At 37.4% G+C, this 21,561-nt stretch overlaps 1 protein-coding gene across 1 annotated transcript; it reads right to left on the bottom strand.

Moving 5' to 3' along the window:
• Window positions 1-8,799: 8,799 nt before the first annotated feature.
• LOC130725004 (uncharacterized) lies at window positions 8,800-9,336 on the bottom strand. Its single transcript, XM_057576266.1, has one exon. The coding sequence runs from the start codon at window positions 9,334-9,336 to the stop codon at window positions 8,800-8,802; it is 537 nt and encodes a 178-aa protein (XP_057432249.1).
• Between the last annotated feature and the right edge of the window lie 12,225 nt (window positions 9,337-21,561).

The raw sequence follows: 21,561 nt of genomic DNA on the forward strand, positions 1-21,561 counted from the left end.
CCTGTTCCAACACCCTTTTGTCATGTTCCGTTCCCTCTTAAAAGCATGCCAAACACAGTACATGACACATTCTGTTCCCACCTGTCTACCAAACGCTACCTCAGAGAGGGAGAAGAGAGGGTATAGGGACAGAGAAAAGAGAACAAAGGGATATAAGGGGTTTCATTATCTCAACAATATTCAACCTATCTCAATTAGAAGGCCGATCCCTATTTATATGCGTAACATATCCCTCCCCTTAAAATTTTCCTTGTCCTCAAGGAAACTCATCAAAATCCAATCCACAAAATGAACAACTAAACTAAATGAAACAAGAGTACAAGAATCTAAGCAACAATATGGAATGAAGCACCCCTAAAAAAAATGAAAATACAACTCAAACCCAACAGGAAATTTAAAGGAAACAAACAAAACAAAATAAAATGGAAACGGGCTCCAAAACCAGATCAAGACAGGTGCAAGGCCCAGCTTCTTCCCAATTCTAGCGGTTTGGGCCTGACCCGCTCGGGTGGGAGAGGGGTCCAGCCCCCTTCCTTCGCTCTGCGATGAAACACATACGCACGTCCCTTCGCTCTTGTTCTCTGTATCAGGTGCCTCCGCCACCATGTCCCATCCCACGCCGAAGTCCGGCGGCTTTGCCGGTGGTCTCCTCGCCGTGACCATCTTGCAAGACTCGTTGATCAAGAAGCCATGATTGCCGCTGTAAAGGTAGATGTCTGGCGGCTTCCACAGTGGACAAAGGACGGAAAATGGTCTGCCGCCACCAACGGATAAGTCCGGCGGCTTCGCCGGTGGCCGGTGCGCCATGACCAGCAAGCAAGAACCTCCGGCAATGACTGCAAAAGCACCGCCACACAAGAACGAATCCGGCGGCTTCGCCGGTGGCCTCCTCGTCATCACCATCGTGCAAGGGTCGCCGGTCAAGAAGCAAAGGTCCTCAACGCAAAGCAAGAAATTTGGTGGCTGCCGTGGAGGTCTTCTTCCTCTACCAGACGCAAACTCCTCAACCTGAGACAAAACAACACCGCCGAGCCCAACGTTGCCGCCGTACTGGGGCGAATCATCGCCGAGGAGCCTTGAATTACTCAACTGGAACCATTCGGTGACCCCTTGTCATCAATTTGGAAAAGATCGATCAGAACACAGAGGACCAGTCGCCAAGAATCTGCGACCAAGAAGCACAGGTCGCCGCTGCAAAAGAACGAATCTGGAGGCTTCCGTGGAGGCCTTCCTGCTCCGTCAATCGCTGAATCACCACCACAATCACCAAGAACACCGCCGCTGAGCACAGAGTTCCCAATTTTGGGCGAAACCGCAAACCTTAAGTCCCTGATTTGGGGGAAAACGATTTCGAGCCCTAAATCATGAAATTGGGGTAGAACGACATTGAATTGAGGAAGAACGGCGTTGATTTTGGGAAGAACGCTGGATTCGTTCAAGAACCCAAACGAAAACGCCTTTGAAGAACCGAAGAAGACGGTGACCGTCGCCGATTGTTCGTACTTCTCCGCTGCATCTTCTTCAGCCTCAGCCATAGCACGCTCTCGTTCTGCTTCCACTTCTCGTTCTACCGCCGCTGCCGCTTCTTGCTCCTCTGCGGCCATGGCCTCGCGCTCCGCCGCGGCTTCATGTTCAGCGACCGCTGCCGCTTTGGCTTTGTACCGCTCGTACGCCGCCATGTACTGCTCGTATTCGGCCACGTGCCGCTCATACGCCGCTGCCGCTTCCTCTCGCCGGCGAACTTCTTCACGTAGGCGAGCTGCTTCATGGGAACGCTTCAGGGATTCATCAAGCCTGTCGAGGGCTTTCCACCAATCTGCATCCATTTTTTTCTTTTTGATTTTCTTGTTCAGGTGCACAGGATCGGTGCTCTCATACCAATGAAGAGAGAATAAAGGTATCTAGAAGGGGTTTCATTATCTCAACAATATTCAACCTATCTCAATTACAAGGCCAATCCCTATTTATATGCGTAACATAATGATACAACCAGAATCTCAGAGAGGGAGAAGAGAGGGTATAGGGACAGAGAAGAGAGAACAAAAGGATAGAAGGGGTTTCATTATCTCAACAATATTCAACCTATCTCAATTACAAGGCCAATCCCTATTTATATGTGTAACATAGAGAATGACGCGAATCCGGCAGCGGGGAGTGAAGGTGCATGGGTGGCATGGTTCATCGATCTGCTCCATGCCTCTATCGATCTCATCAATGCCTCTTAGGGTTACAGGTCCTCGGGGGAATATCAGAGAGGTGGAGGATTTACGGAAAATGTGAGGGAAATGCGAAGTGAATTGGGAATAAACCGCGTTGGAGAGCGAAACTTGAATTTTTGCAATTAAAACTTAATGGCGGCTGAAATCGCCACTTCCAAAAACAGAACCCCCGTTAAGTTTAGATCTGAATCCTAGTTAAGACATTTAGTGGCGGTCTCACAGAACAAGTATCCGGGCATTAACGAGTATTCGTTTCCTACTGCCTCTCCACGCATTAACGAGTATTCTATTGCCACTGCCTCTCCGGAATTAACAAGTATTATAAGGACTCTCCTCACTATATCAGGACTCCTCCTTTACAACAAGTTTAAAGGACTTCTCCTTAAACGATCATTCTCAAGATCATTTCATCTACAAAAGTCTCTTCTAGAAAGAGTAATGGTAGATACAATTAAGTTCATGAATCATAAAGTATTTTGTAAGAGATTTGACTCTAAGGCTATACTTTATGTTCTGTTACATGAAAGAGTAAGTTAGAGATTTGACTCTTAAGAAAAAATTCTCTTCATATTGAAGCAGACGGTGTTTATGATCATTTTTGAGTGATGAGCGTTGAGGCTTCTTTTACTCTTAATCATGTTGAGCATTGAAGCTCAATCTTGGTGAGCATAAGCGCTAATTCTGCAAGTCTTCAGATCTTCATTTTATACTCCTGAATCTGATGTGAGAGAAAGATAGTCGTTGGAGCGTGTTCTTCACAGAGCTTCTAGCCATAGGATCAAACGGATCATTGTGTACTTGATGCGTTGCTGGCATAGTACTGTTTGATTAAGACGTTTTTCCGAAAATATGTATTTTGTCAGCTTGTAGGTAGCATAGGTCTGATCCTTTATCCTTTGGTGTATAGATATAGAAATGTGATAGTGACACCTTTGTACTTCTTGATTTGCTACTTTGCAATACTTCTCCAAGAAACTATTCTAAGCTCTTTTCCAATTTGTCTTCAACAGTCATTAATCAAACTTTGCAGCTTTCATCGTTTGATAAACTTTGTTTCACTCATACGATCTGCTTTGATTGCTTTTCTGCATTCCTTTCTTCAGACCATCTTTCATCATCGTTCTTCAAGTCTTCAGACGATGTTCCTCGCCTTAACCATTTTTCTCTCAAAAGATTTATCAGTTCAGCACATGCTACTTTCCTTTCTCCTATTGGTCGTTCAAAGTTGAGACTTTAATCTTTGACCAATTCACTCGTACTTCTCCTTAGGAAATGGATTGCCTTGTGTTGACTGAATGAGGTAGATGCTTGTAGGCGTAGACAATAATCTTTGCTCCATTTCTTCATTTCTTGCTTGGGAGGGACAGAGGAAACTTGATCTTGATGTCATTGTGCTTGTTTTCCTTGATCAATGTGCTTCATAAAGTATTACTTAAATTCTTGCACTTGATCTTCTTCTCTAAGAATGTTAGAGAGATTTCCATGTGAATGTGGCGCTTTATTCTCTAGACATTACTTCCATTTATCAACTTCAGAGATAGACGATGAATATCTTCATGAGTGTGGTCTTCTCTTTAGATGGACTATCAAGTTGCTTGAATTGTTCTTGCATATTTTGTCCTGAAGCTTTGACTGAGCTTGTATAGACGTTGAGTGCAGTCTTCTCAGGCGATCTGATTGTTTTGCTTGATCTTGCATGAGTTCACTATGAGCTTTGATTCTTGTCTAGACAGTCTTGAAACTTTGACTCTAATAGCGTAGGTTGTCTATCTTGATCTTCCCTTTACTTCCTCTGTTTAGACGAACTAGCAGATTTGACATTTCTTTGCTAGTATAGTCTGCCTTGTGGTTTGATCGTTCTTCTCTTCTCTTGCTCAGACGATCTAGCAAATTTGACTTCCTTTGCTTGTCTCGTCTTCCTTTGATGCTTTATCCTTTCTTCTCTTTGGTTGAATGTCTCTTTGCATGGTCTTATTCTTTGAATATAAGACGATAAGGTATGAAGGCCATAAGTGTGATTTCCTGAAATACAATTTAATTACATATACAAAAATTTAATCACTTTATTTATCCTCTTGAAAATTATTATCATTTAAAATATGATAAACGATATATCCAGTGTTTGAACTTAATATTAAGTTCAATTGGGTACCTGTGCATTTCAATATTTGTTTCTGTTTTACTAATTTGTGTGTTTGTCTTTCAATATCTGAAGAGTAATAGGGAGCAGGAAGGTTTTGCTCTAAAAGAAGAATATTGATGGATTAAACGTAGGTTAGTGCTATGAATGGAAAAAAGTTCGCAAAGGGCAAGTGGCGGAGCTTGACCCAAATGTTTGAAGGGGCCAAAATGAGGTTTTAATTATCAGTAAAAAAAGTGTTCTAAGAATACATTGATTTTTTGACAAATAACTTTCTAATTGAGTTAGATCAGCATGAAAAAACTAAGGTGGAGAATACGAGAAAAATTTTGTTTAGTAAACAAATGTTTCTCACACTCAAGTGCTCCTTTGGAGGTGAATTGAAAGTTTTAGATTGAGAAGAAAAAAGACTCAAATTGAAAGTTCACAAAATCCTATTTTTTGCATGTCAATATGTTGGAGTTGGAATAATCCATATCATAATAACTTTAATGAGAATTTTGACATTCTCAAGTCTTAGGAAATCAGGCATACCTGCATACCTAGCATAAACTGAAGTAATTGTATTCCGTGATTTTCATTGATAAATAACTGAGTATATATACACAAAGGTCCTAGGCTAATAGTCATCTAGGGAATGAATCTAGGCTAGATTACAGGCTAGATTACATCAAAATAAATCAAGAATAAATATTATAATATTCTATTCTAATATTCTATTCTAACACACCCCCGTAGTCGAAGCGGGAGGTTCACTGACGCTAAGACTAGAACGAAAATCATCAAAAAGGACCCGGGGTAGGCCTTTTGTAAAAATGTATGCAATCTGATGACGGGAAGGAACATGAAAGATGCGAGTCTGGCCACGTGCAACCTTTTCCATAACAAAATGGATATCCATCTCAATATGTTTTGTACGCTGATGATGCACTGGATTTCCAGAGATGTAGATGGTACTAACATTGTCAAAGTGGACCAATGTGGCCTGAGAGAGGGGAAAATGAAGCTCGAGAAGTAAATTGCGGATCCAACAGGACTCGGAGACAACATTGGCAACACCTAGGTATTCAGCTTCAGCACTAGAGCGAGAGAGGGTGGGTTGCCGCTTGGAGGACCAAGAAATGAGGTTGTCACCAAGGAAAACACAGTAACCAGAAGTGGAGCGTTTGGTGTCAGAACATCCCCCCAGTCAGCATCAGTGTAAGAAACAAGTTTCTCAATGGGAGAGGGATACAAAGGTAGACCATAAGTCAAAGTGCCACGAACATAGTGTAGAACACGCTTGAGGGCATTCATGTGCTCGATGCGTGGAGCATGCATGTGTAAGCAAACCTGCTGAACAACATAAGAAATGTCAAGACGAGTAAAAGTGGGGTACTAGAGAGCACCAGCAAGACTCCGATACAAGGTGGCATCCTCACAAGGAGTCCCAGAAGAAGAACTAAGCTTCTGCTTGGTGTCAACCGGAGTAGTAGAAGGGTTGCACGAAGCCATGCCGGCTCGAGCAAGAATCTCACTAGCATAAATGCTCTAACTGAGAAAGAGGCCACCTCCATCTTGAGTAACAGCGATGCCAAGAAAGTAACTCAGAGGGCCAAGATCCTTCATAGAAAATTCTTATGCAAGAAGTACCATAAAGGACTTGCGGAGATCATGCGACGAAGCAACTAGGATGATGTCATCAACATAGAGAAGTATGTAGGAAATATCAGTACCCCGCCGGAAGATGAAATGAGAATGATCTGAAGTAATGTGCCGGAAGCCAATAGAGGAAACATAGTCCTCAAATCGCTGATACCAAGCACAAGGCGCTTGCTTCATACCATAAAGAGACTTCTTTAGGCGGCAGACATAGTGCGGGCGCTGAGAGTCGCGGAAACCCAAATGTTGATGCATGTAGACAATCTCATGGAGATCACCATGCAGAAAAGAATTTTGGACATCCAACTAATGAATGGGCCAGAATCTGGAGAGAGCAATGTTGAGAACTGTCCGAATGGTAGTCGGTTTCACCACAGAGCTGAAAGTCTCGTCACAATCCACACTTGCAATTTGAGACCTGCCATCCCCTACAAGACGAGCCTTATAACGCTCAATCAAACCATTAGACTGATTTTTATGACGAAAAATCCACATACAGGGAATAACATTAACATCACAAGGACGAGGAACCAACTCCCAAGTATTATTTCTAATAAGTGCAATAAATTCAGACTACATAGCGGACTTCCAATAGGGATCAAATAAGGCTTGTTTAGGGTTACGAGGCAAGGGAGAGATAGACGGGTCATCAAGGGAAACCGAAAGGCTAAAGGGCATTTTAGGTTTAGAAATGGCGTGATTGCTATGGGTAGTCATGGTCCTAACAGGTGGTGCAGGTGGGACGGAGGCAAGGGCAAAGGCGAGGGAGAAGCAAGAGGGGAGATGGGAGCCGATAAGGGCGGCGAAGAGTCAGTGGGACTCGACGGCGGGATTGGAGAGTCAGGTGGTCGGGAGAACACGGTTTGCCAAAGGTGGATCAAATAAGGAGGGATGTCCTCGGTGAAGCTCTCATAAGAAGGGGCAGGATTCAAGAATAGGTTGGCGAAAGAGAATCAAGTTTCATCAAAAATGGCATGCCGCGATATTATAAGTTTTCTGTTTGACAAATCATAACATTTATAACCTCTGTGATTCATCGGATACCCTAGAAAAACACACAGAGTCGATCGTGGCTGCAGTTTGTTAATTGTAGCGGAAGGAAAGAGAGGAAAACATAGACAACCAAAGACATGTAAGTGTGAGTATGAAGGGTCACGATGATACAAAAATTGAGTAGGAGAATCATTTTGAAGAGTCTTGCGGGGCAGAATGTTCAGAAGGTACGTTTCCATTTGAAGGGCATGATGCCAAAAAGAAGGAGGAACAGACGAATGAGCCAGGAGGGTGCAGATCATGTTGTTAATGGTGCAGATTTTTCGTTCTTCTTTGCCGTTTTGAGAAGAAGTCTGAGGGCAAGAGAAGCGAAAAATAAGGCCATTAGCATCACAATACCGGTGAAAAGATTCATTGTCATATTCACGTCCATTATTACATTGGAGACATTTAATATTTGCTGAAAATTGAGTTTTGATAAGTGTAGCGAGAGTAGTAAATATGTCATAAACATGAGATTTCTTGCTAATCAGAAACGTCCATAAAAAATCAGTGTGATCATCCAAAAACAAAACGTAATAACGATGACCAGCAATGCTTAAAACAGGAGACGTCCATAGGTCACTATGCCAAATATCAAATGGCCTCAAAGTAATAGTTTCAGAGGAACTAAAAGGCAACCGAACATGTTTTCCTAAAACACAAGAATTACAAACAGAACTAGAACGCGAAGGATCACAAAAAATAAGTTTATTATTCCTAAGGTGATTTAAAGCTGAAGAAGCAGGATGACCAAGTCGATTGTGCCAGACACCAGAAGTAAGACCAGAAAAATGAGAGGAACGAGTGATTGGGTAGACGTCGCCGAGGTTGTTACATCTCAGGAGAGGCATCCTCGTCTGGAAGTCATACACCGAGAATCCAAATGGATCAAAAGAAACATAAACATTATTGCCAGTAGTGAGTTGTCGCATAGAAACTAAGTTTTTAATAATTCGCGGAGTGTGCAAGACATGGTTGAGTGCTAAAGGTTTGTGAGGGGTAGGAATAGAAGTGTGTCCCGAACCCCGAATTGGAATGCCCTGATCACTACCAACTATCAGTTTCTGATTTAAATGACTTAAATTAGAATAAGACGTGAGAGTACCTTGAGATGTCGCAGTATGGGACGAGGCGCCGGTGTCCATATAACACGTGTTGTCTAGAGGAGTCAAGGATATGGTGTGCATGGCAGAAGCAAAATCAGTGGGTGCTGGAGAAGCAGCATCGGTGTAGGCATGTGGACGCTGACCTGGAAAGCTGGCTTGCTTCGGAGGACCCATAAGATGCGACCACTGAGATGTGGGGTAAGGACAAGGAGGCATGCCCCAAGGGAGAGGAGCCCAACCCTAGGGATTCCAGGATGCATACGGAGGTGGGTTCAATGGTGGAGGAGCTGCAGCAGGGGAACTAGAGGAGCCAGATGAACCAGTGAAGCGAGAACCACCTTTCTTTTTAGGTTTACCAGAACTACCCTGAGAATTGCGACTGTGCCCTGACCCAGAACGATTGTTGGAGTGACCCTGATTGTTGTGGGTGGCGGTGCTCTGCTACGAAGAGTCATCAGAACCCCGTGGATTGGAAGCAGAGGTGTGCAGAGCAGTTTGAGAGGCAGTGCCCTGCATCTTGGTGAGACCAAATTCCTCAAGAATCAGCATGGAGCGGGCCTTGAGGAAAGAAGGCAGAGGCTCGCTCTAACGGATCAGGGTTGCAACACCATGGAAAGGCTCAGAAAGACTATAGACTAACTGGAGAACAAGAAGATGATTAAACATTCCTCAACTGATCATAGAGATCTTTCAGATGCTGGCAGTAGGCTGATACATTAGGAAAATCATCCATGCAAGTGGAGGTGAAATCCTGGTCGAGAGAGAATGCATGGGAGTTCTGATTGTCCTCAAACATAGAAGCTAGACGGTTCCAAGTAGCCATAGCAGTAGAGTCTTTCTCCATAATAGTGGCGAGAAGATCGAAGGGGATGGTGGAATAGATCCACTGTTTGACATTGGAGTCAAGGGTGGTCCACTGGTCATAAGTAGCATCGATGGGAGCAGGAGGCTCCTTGCCAGCCTGAGGAATGATGTGGTGGAGCACTCGAGTAGAGTGGGCATGAGTTTCAAACAATTCAGCCCACATAGTGTAGTGATCCTTGTCCATCTCGAGTTTGAAAGGGATGTTGTTTTTTATGTTAGTGACAGCAAGAGCCGGATGAAACTCTGGCGTAGCCGGTGGGACATGTACGATGACCATGGTGGTGGCGGTGTCACTGATTGGGGCGTCGTTGGTAGAGTCTAAATCTGCCATTGCAACAAGAAAATAGTGTTAAATTAATTTTTTTTTGTTGCCTAGGTGAATCGGTTTGGTTCACCAAGCTGGGCGAACCGCAGATGGAAGTTTCTGGTTCGATGAAACCAGGTAAGAACCAGTTTGAGCGAACCACTGATGATGGGTTTGCTGGATGTTTGGATATGGACGGGTCGGGCTTCACTCCTGGCGGGTCGAGGAGGGAAGCTACAGATATGGGCGTCTTCTCCAATGGAAGAGGCGCGGCGGTGGCTTGGTCGCAGAGGCCGGCAGCTGTAGAGGGCTGGCGGCAGGTGAAACGCAATGGTGGGAGACGCAGCAGAGAAGTGCAGCGCTGGTCCGTTAAAGGGGTGTGGCTGCTTCAGAAACGCGCGTGAAGGTTGGGGCTCCAGGCACGCGGTTTGGGCTCGCGTATAGGTTGCGGCAGCGCGGGCGCTTGACGAAAGAGAGGCGGCGCGACGACTGAGGGAGGAGCGGCAGCGGCGGCACTAAATGTGCAGCAGGCGGCGGAAAAGTAAAGGAAAGGGAAAAAGTGCAAGGAAAAAAAACAAATAATAATTAAGAAGTTAGGTCAGAAAACAAAACAGAGGATCTGAACTAGCTCATGATACCATATACGAATTAGGTAGGCCTAACTCAACCCAAAAGCTAGCTCAAGAGTTGAGGTTTGCACTACCATTTATAAGCACTTGATTGACCACATCTCTAGCCAATGTGGGACTCTGACATAAACCAACCAGCATCTTTTGTATTGACTTGAATATTATTTTCATTAAAGACTTATTTTTGCTGATAGTTTTTTTTCCTAAATATTCTAATTATATCCACACATTTCAGTATTATACAAAGAAACTCCTCTGTAAAAATTAGATGCATCTAAATACTATATTAAGAATCATATTTGTCTATGAAATAAATCTCAGTTTTAATTTATTCTCACTCCTATTTTTCTTCTACCTTATTTTTATTTACTTTCTCTTTCTATTATTCTTTTTTTTTTTGAGAAACCAGATTTTATATAATAAAAGGCAAAAGCCAAGGTACATGACATAGGAAGCAGAAAGGTATAGGAAGCAAAAACAGCAGGAAACCTATTAAACTAAACAAAGGTAAGAACAAAAACAGGAAAGAAAAGGCAGAGCTGTTGGAGTGGCGTCGCGCAACGCTAGACTCTTCACAGTCTTACGGCTCACGAGGGGGTTGAGAGTTTACCATCCACACATTGGGTTAAGAGCCTAAGAGCATAAGGGGTTAAGGACATCATCCACATACATTCATCACAAAACCTTAAGGCAATGGGTGACTGGGTCCTTCCACTTATAAACTCTTCAACTCTTGCTTACATATCCAATGTAGGATTATTTCATTCACAATTGTTACTTCAACATTCCCCTTCAATTGTGAATCTATTCTCATCTTTTCAATTTTTTACTCCCCTTTCAAGTCTAATTGACTTGTTCTTTTATTTTTTTACTTGGGAATCTTTTTCCTTCTTTTTTTTTTCCCTTTTTTTTCCTTTTTACTCCCATTGAGCACTTCACTTCGTACATTCTTGTATCGTCGTTGGAACTCAATACCAACGGGGCTCACTGCTTTCTAATCTCCACACTTCCGAGATGATTTAACGATACAAGGAGCCGTCACATCATGGTTGTGTTTCATTCACAATTTTTACTTCAACAAGAGCAACTCTTATATTATCTATTAAATCTTTTATTTCTTTTCATTATTCCTATATCTCCCTTAGCGTGAGTGAGATTAAAGTGTGAATGGATATTTATTCATAATTCATATTACTACACTAACATGTAAATATTCCAAAAAAATCAAAAGTAGAGTATTCCTAACAAGACTGGAACAACCAAATTGAGTTTTGGTGCCCTGAGAAGCGAACAAGTGCTACATGTTCTCGAATGAACTTTTCAATCGGTTAGACTAAGTGAAAGGAACTAGTATATTTATCAAGCATGGAAAAGATGGATCTCTATAAATGTGGAGGCCTCTTTTATAGTGGGCGGATCCTTTAACCCTAATATTTCCATCTATTACATAGTCAGCTAAGTAAAGGGAGAAGACCGCGCGGATCAAGCTGGATGTCTTGACTTTTCCTTTGATCTTGCCGAGATTGCAGCCTATCTGACTCTTATGTTGATTCTCGCGTGGTTACGGCTGGATCCCTCACCATTGACTTGACTATGGAGTGATTGTGGAAGGATGAGCCTCTGTGATGACTGCGGTTGGTTGGATCTCTGGAGCAACCCGATCGTCTTTATGGGGAGTGCAGATGATTGAGTCTCTGCAGCAGCCCGACCGTCTTTATGGTGAGTGTGGATGGTTGGAACTCTGGAGCAACCTGACCGGCCTAGTGGCAATACCATGACCACCCAGCCCAAGTCGTGAGACGGTCCAGGTGGATCTCTCAGAGCAACCTTACCGACCTTGCCAAAGTATCATGTCCATGTTGGCTCTAGAGTAATTCTGGATGGATGGGCCTCTTGGAGTAACCCGACCAGCCTAGTGGAAGTGTCATGTCCACGCGGCCCAAGTCGTAAGATGGTTCTGATGTGTCCCTTGGAGTGGCATGACCAGCCCAGTAATGGTGTCATGTTCGCCCCGTCCAAGTCGCGGAGCGGTCTATTACAGACTACAAAGTCCTTAATCGAAGTTGAATTTCTTACTGCCGCATTTGCTTAAATATATAATGTTATGCAAATTTGAACCCCCACATTGGCCATGCTTTTTTATGATCATATCTATATCTATGTATATATGTAAAGCACACTTGAGTTTTAGCATTAAATACATAAGTAAAACTCAAGTGTTGCATTGTATTAAAAGCATCCAAACAAACAAAAAACTTTGTAATTAATATATTAAACAATAATAAAATTAAAATTAAACAAAAATTATATTGAAAAAACTATTCAACTACTTACATTAAATAACAATTTTCATAAACTTAAAATTTACTTGAGTTTTGAATTTCACAAATGTTTAAAATTAAATTCAATAAGAAAATAATATTTAATAATAAACAAATTAGATGAAATAGTTTTAAAATTAAAAAATTTCTATTTGTATGTAAAGGAGACTTGAGTTTTACATTAAATACATTAAACCATAAAACTCTCATGCCTTTGCATTAAAATACATTAAGAAATTTTCAAAAAAAAAATACATTAACAAATAATAAATTTTCTTTGTAATAATATATTAAAAAATAATTCAAAACTGAGAAAAATTGTATTGTCAAAAAATATTCAACTACTTACATTAAATAACAACATACATCAACTGAAAATTGACTAAAAAAAACACCTAAATTATCTTAAGTTTTTCATTTGAAAAATATTAAAAAATATTATTTAATAATAAATAATATTGATAAATATTTTAAAATTGAAAAATATCGCTAAAATGTATTTAATATCAACTATAACATATATGTGCATTACTCAAGGAAGCATAATAGAGAAAAATAATAATGGCCAAAGTTGAATAAATGTTTGTTGTGAGAGGCTTGACCTATCCACTTAACGTGTCATAGAGCCCCAAGGGATTAGTCTCATGGGTATCGACTGTGAGAAAACATTCGTAAACCAATTGAGTTGAAAAATATTACATTCACAAGATAATATTTTAGGCTATTTTTTTCGTCAAAAGGGTATTTAAGTTATTATTTATTATAATTCAAAATGTTAAAATTAATTTATTCTTCTTGGTCTTGACATGTCACACAGCAAATGACTTTTAGAACATTAAACACTTATTATTACTTAACATTTTTTAAAACTTATTAAAACTAATTTCTGGACATTAAACACTTATTACTTAACATTTTTTACGTAATTTAAATATTTCAAATTAACTTAATAATTATTCTTATTAGTAAATAAATAAATTTTTTAATTGTTAAAATTATTTCTATGCTAATAATTAAATTTGAGTAATATTAATTATTTATAAAAAATAACTATAATAATATTTAGTGAAATATCATAACACAAATTTTTTATATTTATAATTAAAAAATATTTTAATTTTTATTTATTTAAACTATAATAATTTTTATAATGTTAAAAAAATATTTTAAGTAAACCCGTACAAAGCACGGGTATAATATCTAGTCTTTATATATATGTAAAGGAGACTCGAGGTTTTGCATGTATTAAATGCATCAAACCATAAAGCTCCCATACAATTATATTAAATATATTAAAAAATAAAAAAATATTAAATATATTAAAAACTGAAAAAAAAATTATATAATAAAAAACTATTCAACTACTAAAATAAAATAACAACATTCATAAACTTAAAATTGACTTGGGCTTTGCATGCATTTGACAAATATTAAAAATTAAATATTTATTATTAAATAATTTAGATAAAAAAAATTTAAAATAAAAAATTATATCTATCAATATCTATCTATCTATATCTTTATGTATTTGTGACTTTGCTTAAAGTGATTGTATGACTACTAAAAAAATTGCTTATTGCAAAAGAAATGTTTAGCATTAAATAAGTTATGTAATAAGTTATGTGATATAAGATCATTGTCATTCTCATTTAAATACAATAAACTAAAACTTTTGGTTTCCTGTAACCACCATTTTAAAATAATCAATTTCTAAAAGGATTTTGTAATTTTATAAATTTAATTGCTTTAAGAATAAATTAAAAATGAAAAACTTCCATTCTCCATTATCCATTAATGAATAGCTCATTCTTAGAGGTGAGTCTTTTCTTCTTCCACTACTCTATGGTCATTGAGAATGCAGTTGGAATTCCATATAATTGAAACTCCGCTTATCAAAAAAAATAATTAATACGGAGTAATGATAATAATTGAAACTCCAACCAATCCTTTCGTCTTCAAAAATTATTATTATTCTCACTCTCATGCTATTTAAGCTAATTATATCAACTGCCAATTCTTCATGTTTCTATTCATCCCCTTCTCAACTTGCGTTGTCAATTATTTGTATAATATTCAAGCAGTTTTTCATACACGGTTTGTCTACCCTCTACTCAATTCACCCTTTTAACTTTAGGATAAAGACGATTCACTTACACAGTGTAACACATGGTACCAGTTGTCCCCTCTGTCCTCTTATCAATTTACCGGTCATTTTAATTTCAGGAGAAAGAAGAAGCAGTAGCAGGTTCAATGACCATCTCTCTTGAATGCTCAAAGCATGTATCATACTGGAAACACAAGAAGAATTAAATTAAAGCTCTGCTACTAATTAATTAGTATAGAAAAGAAATTCTTCTATCTTGATTTCGCCCCCCAAATAATTTGAATTTTTTTAACTGCATTCAACCCTCAAATATGGCTTCTAATCATAAGTTTTTTTCACTTTTAGAATTATGTTATTGCCAAATTTAGGTTTCGTGAGGAGTGATATAGATTGGTTGATGAAATGGAGCCTGATCAGTTTCAGCGGACAATAAGACCATATGGTTTGATGATCGTTGCAACGTACTTACGGAGGTGTTTGAGCAAAGATCCAAAGCAACAATATGGATTTTATTCAAATAGGATTGAGTTTTATTCAAATCTTTGTCTTTAAGTATTGATATGATGATCTTTTTCATTTTTCATACTTAATATCTTCATCAAAACATGTATATATGGTACTATTATATATATATATATATATATATATATATATATATATACACATGCATCCCCTTCATAGTGCTTTGATATTATTTGGATTGTAAATTTTGTTGCCCAAAATTAAAAGTAATGACCCATGAATAAACATAGAATTAAAATATCAGTACATTACATTTTGATATTTATATATATATATATATATAATATATATATATATATATATATATATATATATATATATATATATATACATGCATCCCCTTCATAGTGCTTTGATATTATTTGGATTGTAAATTTTGTTGCCCAAAATTAAAAGTAATGACCCATGAATAAACATAGAATTAAAATATCAGTACATTACATTTTGATATTTGGAGTATTTTGTGTCGCAAATGACTCTTTCTCTATAATATATCTAAAAGAAGAGTTTGATTGTATACTTTGACTTATATGCTCACCTTTTTTGCTTTCAGTAAATAATTATACTCAAATTTTTATGGACCAAATGCACTATAGGGTTGCCATGGGAGCTTACTATGTTTTGGTATGTACAAGATACTAAGTCAATTGTTATTTTTTTTTTCTTATAGCAATCTTGGTTTTCAAATTCATCTTACGTCAAGGATATGATTCTTTTCTATTACTCCATTTTCTTACTTCTCTTTTGATATTTATTTCTTTCCCGATTAGCGATTTTGAGAGTGTATCAAGTGAGAGCAATGTTTATCGTGAGAGATGAGAGCATTAAATCGTGATCATTATATTTTAATATTGACCATTGATCTTAGATCAAATTGTCACGATTTAATGTTGTCATCTCTCACAATAAACATTGTTCTCACTTGATACGCTCCCTAGCGATTTCAATATATATATATAGTTGTTTTTTTTTTCATATGCAAGGGTTATGTCAAGGCATGAATTGTCTCATATTCTATTGCTGTAAAACGATTTCATGTCTTATGAAATTTTTTAATAAATATAAAATAACAGCAAGAACATATATCATTTCAACATCTATATGAGCCTACAAGTGGTTCACTTAAATAAGTTGTGATAGAACTTATCTAAATTTACCAAATCAGTTTTATAATGAAGATTCTCTTAGAGAAATAGAAATACGGGCTACTTAAATTTAAATTACATAGTTGATCGATGACATCAAGTGTTATATTATTCATATGATTTAAGGGACAAAATATTATTACAAGAGTTCGTGTGAGATGGATAAAGGAAAACATAATATAATCGAACAAGAATTCATGTATTCGGTGAAGTTCTTAAGATCTTGATATTTAATAGGATATCTAAAATATTGTATGCATCTAAAAATGAGAATATTAATTATGTTACTCATGAACATTAATCCAGTCATAGGAAGGCGCAATGGTAAAAGATTAATTATCAAACATATAGAAGAATGGATAATAATAGATGAAAAATACTTACAAGAAGCAATCACATCGACACCAAAGCCCTTATCCCATGGATAGTTCTTACCACAAATTATGTAAGTGACATTTTATCTAAGAAGAAAATAATTCACAATAAAAATGTTACAACAAAATATATATTATTGTTGAGAATAATTCACCAAAAGGATGAAAATATTATTGAGTAAGATAAAATATATGCACAATATACTTTTTTTTTGTCCTTGGCCACAAATGTATTATTTTGTTAAATAATGAATTTTGTCAATATTATTACATTTAATATATTTATATACTCTTAATCTTCTTTCATTTAATAATTAGTTTACCTTTAAACAAAACTATGTATGTTTTACAAAGATATATAATTAGAAAAACTTAAAAATAAGCTCGTGCAACGCACGGGTTTAATTTCTAGTACACTTGTAAAGAAGACTTGAAAAAATAGCATTAAAACTTGAGTTTTGTATTAAATACAAAAGCAAAGACACTTGCACTTGCACTATTAGTTTTTTTTTTTTGAAAAGAACGTGCTATTAATTAAATAGGGGCCATGAAAGCCAAAAGATCTACGGTTACAAAAACATCAACTTCAGACGGTACCTCCTCGATCCACACCAAACCGGCATATGAGGAGGCATTCTATTAGTTATTAACTTTTGAGTTTCCTATAAAAAAATAGTTTATTAAGTATTAATTAAAATATTTATAATTTTAATTGTTAATAATAAATTAAGACAAAAAATAAAAAATATTGTAAACAGCGTTGAGAATTTAAATTAATTAACTGTAAAACACTATTTATTAACATATAATAAAGAAAATAATATTTTGAAAATTAAAAAAATGGCTCTATAAGGTATTTACTATTAACTATATCATATGCACCTATTATTTTAAAAAATATTTTATTTTAAATATGCATTTTGATCTATTAGATGGTAGTAAAAATAACTTGAGGAAGCACAACAGAGAAAAATAATTATAACCAAAGATGAATAAATTAAAAAAAAATTGAGAGCAAAAGAGAGATTATTCATTAATAATAAAAATAGGAAACAACCCAAAAATATGGGGAAAAAAACCACCAAGCCAAACAAGAGGCAAATTCACTAATTTTTCCTCAGTGAAATTTAGTGTTTATATATCTCTTCACATGCATGCATTATTAAATAGGTATATGTGAGACCCTTTCAATATTTTTATTAAAGAAAGAGATCGAAACAAAATTCTCATATAAGAGAAAATAAGAAATATTTCATATAAGAGGATCCTAATCCCCAACAAGGTACTCACAAAAATTTCCCCTTATAAATAATTTTGGTTTTAGAGTGAAGAAGGATTTCAAAACCTGCACTCACTATATCTTATTTTGCTCAGCCTAGTAAGCTAATCTTATTATGTGGCTATGAACCAGAATTGTTAATTTGTTTATATGTGTAGGTTTCTTTGAAGTAAGAAAGGGTTGTTGTGGACCAGAATTAGTAGAGACTTCAATAATGTGCAATTTGTCCAATGAATCATGTGCTAATCCATCTAAATATGTATTATGGGATGGTATGCATCCCACGGAGGCTGCACACAAGATTTTGGTGGATCATTTGGTTGCGGTCGGCATCTCTCTTATATCCTAATCAGACATTTATCAACTCACACTGTGGATTTTCTAGACTTGAATGTGTTCGTTACCGCGTCTGACATCCCTTCACGAAGAGCTGGGTAAGCGGGCCAAAGTTCGCGGGCCAACCTGCGTAACTCGCGATTCGCATGGTCAATAGCCCGGTGTTTGGTGATTCGCTTAAATGCGGGCCTATCTGGGCTGGCTCGTTTAGCCCGCAGTTTAAATGGGTTGAACCCGCGGTTTTGCGGGCTGGTTCGCGGGCCATATAGGTACATAAAAAATTATCTTCATAGTCCATGAACTACTTTACTTGATCTTGAATTCTTGATGGAGTGGCCCAAAAAAAAAAACAAACTCAAGAGACCTAAGTGAAGTGAGACACTCATCACTTACCAGACAAGTTACCTTACGTACCCTACTTCTCTTCTCTTACTCTCTTTCTTTTATGGTTTCCGTCTCTCTCAAGTCTCCCACCGCCACCATGAAATCTTCTTGCTTTGAATATGTGGAACATTTTAGAGTTTGATTATGTAATGTGAAATTTGGACAATTGTTTTGGCAATAAGTTTTTTTCTTTATTTTTTTAGGTTTCTTTTGCTTGTTTTATTTTAAAATCTAATAGTGGCCCGCGGGCCAGTTCGTTTATCCGCGGTTTAAGCGGGGCGGACGCGGACTAACTTAAATACATGCTCATTTATTTGTGGGCCTACACGGGCAAGCCCACTAACGTGCGAGCCTATGCGGGGCGGGCTAGACCGCATACCCAACTCTGCCTACACGTGTGTAATTTACAAAGCCATATGTGTCTCATATCAGGAAAAAACACGCCTGTAGTGAATGAAACGCGTATTCAAACAATATTCGTGGATAGGTTTTGAAGGGAAATGAAGCGAATTAGTGTTTGCAATGGAATGAACTTAGCTTATGTGAAAGACTAATGGAAGCTTTGTGTCCAAATGCAAATCTGAATGTGTACTTTAAAGTTTGGTATAATTGAACAAAGACTCTTTGTCTGATAAAATTCTGCTTTTTGTGATAGACGGGACATTGTTTTGTGAACCTTCCAAAAATGATATCCCTTGATTTTATATCATTCCTTTTCTTCCCAGCTCTATGATTGGGTTGATCATTTGTAAGAGTTTGAAGTTGCATTTAAATTTACTACATATTAAATTGATTTCAAGTATACTTTATTGCAAAACCTGTATAACTTCTGATTAAGGAAGTTCTTCTTAGCTAGAATTGAACCACTTGGTTGCACCCCTTGTGTAGAGCTAGGGGATTAGCCCCATCGAGAAGATGTGTCGAATTACTGAATTAGTAAATCCGATGGTATAACCATTCATTGAAGGGCTTAGATCAACAGTGGAGTAATTGAACAAAGTATATGGTAACTCTTTTCATGTATTTGGTGATATCCTAAACAACCCTGTTGGATATTGTAAGATTTAATATTCTATTCTTAATCAATTAATGCAATGTATAAAAATAAAGATGATTAGTTTAAATAAATGGTTATTTTTTCTTTTGCAGCGCTTACGATTGTTAATAGAACCTGTTGTGGAATTGGAATATATCGTGTACAAATATCATGCCTCACTTTTCAATTTCCATGTGAATATAGAAACCAATAAGTATTTTGGGATGCCTTCAACCAAACACAATTAGTAGTATATGTTCATGATTGGAGAGTTCATAATGGTCCACTCGATGATTAATATCCAATTAATATCAAGCAAATGACTCTCCTTTAATGTACTATGTAATGTATTATTGTTTTATTTATAAAAGTAATACATCATGTCTACAATAATGATAAATTTAAAAAAAAATTACATATTTCTGATATCACAGTACAAAGTCTACTACGAGGGATTGGACCAGATTTGCTTCAACTATGGCAGGTTTGAACATAGGAAGTGAGACAGTTCAAGCTGCTAGTATGGCAGAGCAATCGCAACAGCCACATACCGTGGAGGAAGCTCAACTATTCGACAAGTAGATGATCGTCAATAGAAACAAAGGAAGAATAAATGCACGACGATTGTTACGAGAGCCCTTAATAGGAAAGTTCCGACTTCAAATTTGAAATCATGATCTTGTTTTAATGCCCTCAAAAGTGATGTGAACTTTATAATTGAATCAAGTAAATATATTTCATGGAATCAGTAAAGGGACAAAGAGTTTATTGTTGTTAATGATTTCCCCTTAAATCAAGGGGTGGAAGAATTTTTCTTGAGAATTAGATAGGGGTGAAACAAAAGGGTTCGACATTTTTTTAGCAAGGTAGAAATATTCTCAAATTCAATTATGATGACAGTAATGAGATATTAATGTTTGAGGATTCAACAATTATTGATGAGGAGCCAATTGTCAAGGGCCCACCAATAAATGTACAAACTTTGGCGGCTGGAAACCAAAGCCAAGACCAAGGTGCACGTGATATGAATCATACTAACCATAGCTAAGGAGGAAAGATGGGAGATTCATGCAAGGACGAGCCAGAAGGCCGAGAAGGAAGAGGATTCCATGGTGTGGAGGTTCAGGAGAGCGAAATTAGTTAATTCTTGCGCTAGCAAGAATGATAGAGAAATAAATGGTATATATGTGAGGATTTATAATAGAAGCTTGTGAGATGAGGGTTAAAAATGAGAAGTAATGATGTGATATGAAATTCTGGTTCCCGTATGGCAGATGTTCTAAGCAATACTGGAACAATTGCTTCGACAATTGCACAACAGTAAACAATACAAGCATAAAATAAACAAAGCACAACACCAAAGTTGTTAACCCAGTTCGGTGAAACTTCACCTATGTCTGGAGGGTTTTCACCCAAAGAAAGGAAATCCACTATCTCAAGATGTAGGAACTACAGATACTCCTGAACACCACAGCTCATAGTTCTCTTCCTAATCTACCCAATGTATTTCTACTTAGTATATCGACCTAAGTATGAGAGCCCCTCTCACTTTCTCTCAACCACTACCATAGTGATTGGTAAGAACAACAACAATCAGAGTTTAACACTCAACAAACACAGAACACAACCTTGCTTTATAGAATCAGTGAGCAAGGTTTGTTCACAACAAACACAAGGACTAAGACAAATAACAACCCTAAAACACTTGATCTGTTTCTCTCAAAACCTTTTTTTCAGTCTTCACGCTTTAGGTCTTCATATTTATATGCTTCAGCAGCCAAACTAGGGTTTCCAGAGGCTGAAGCAAGTAGTCCAACAGCAACAAATCAGAACGCAATCTTCCATAAATGTTGATTGCGTTCACAAGTCAATCATCATAAACACAATAGGAATCAATCCCTTAATCAGAGATTATTCCAACAATAAAACCAGCCCATAAATAGCTACTTAAGACATAAGTAATCACAATAAACTCTTCAGCAGATTTCCATGGCACACATAAGCGCTCCAAGTCATGGACTAATGTCCTGTGCTACACGTATGCAGATGTCACAACATCTGCTTCGACATCAGGTTATTTTTGACAAAATGCAAGATAACCAAAAGTAACAACAATCTCCCC

Source organism: Lotus japonicus, chromosome 6, assembly GCF_012489685.1.
Source record: "Lotus japonicus ecotype B-129 chromosome 6, LjGifu_v1.2".
NCBI classification, from domain to species: domain Eukaryota; kingdom Viridiplantae; phylum Streptophyta; class Magnoliopsida; order Fabales; family Fabaceae; genus Lotus; species Lotus japonicus.

Excerpts from the sequence above, each read along its gene's own strand:
- LOC130725004 (XM_057576266.1), bottom strand. The coding sequence starts at position 9,336 with ATGGCAGATTTAGACTCTACCAACGACGCCCCAATCAGTGACACCGCC.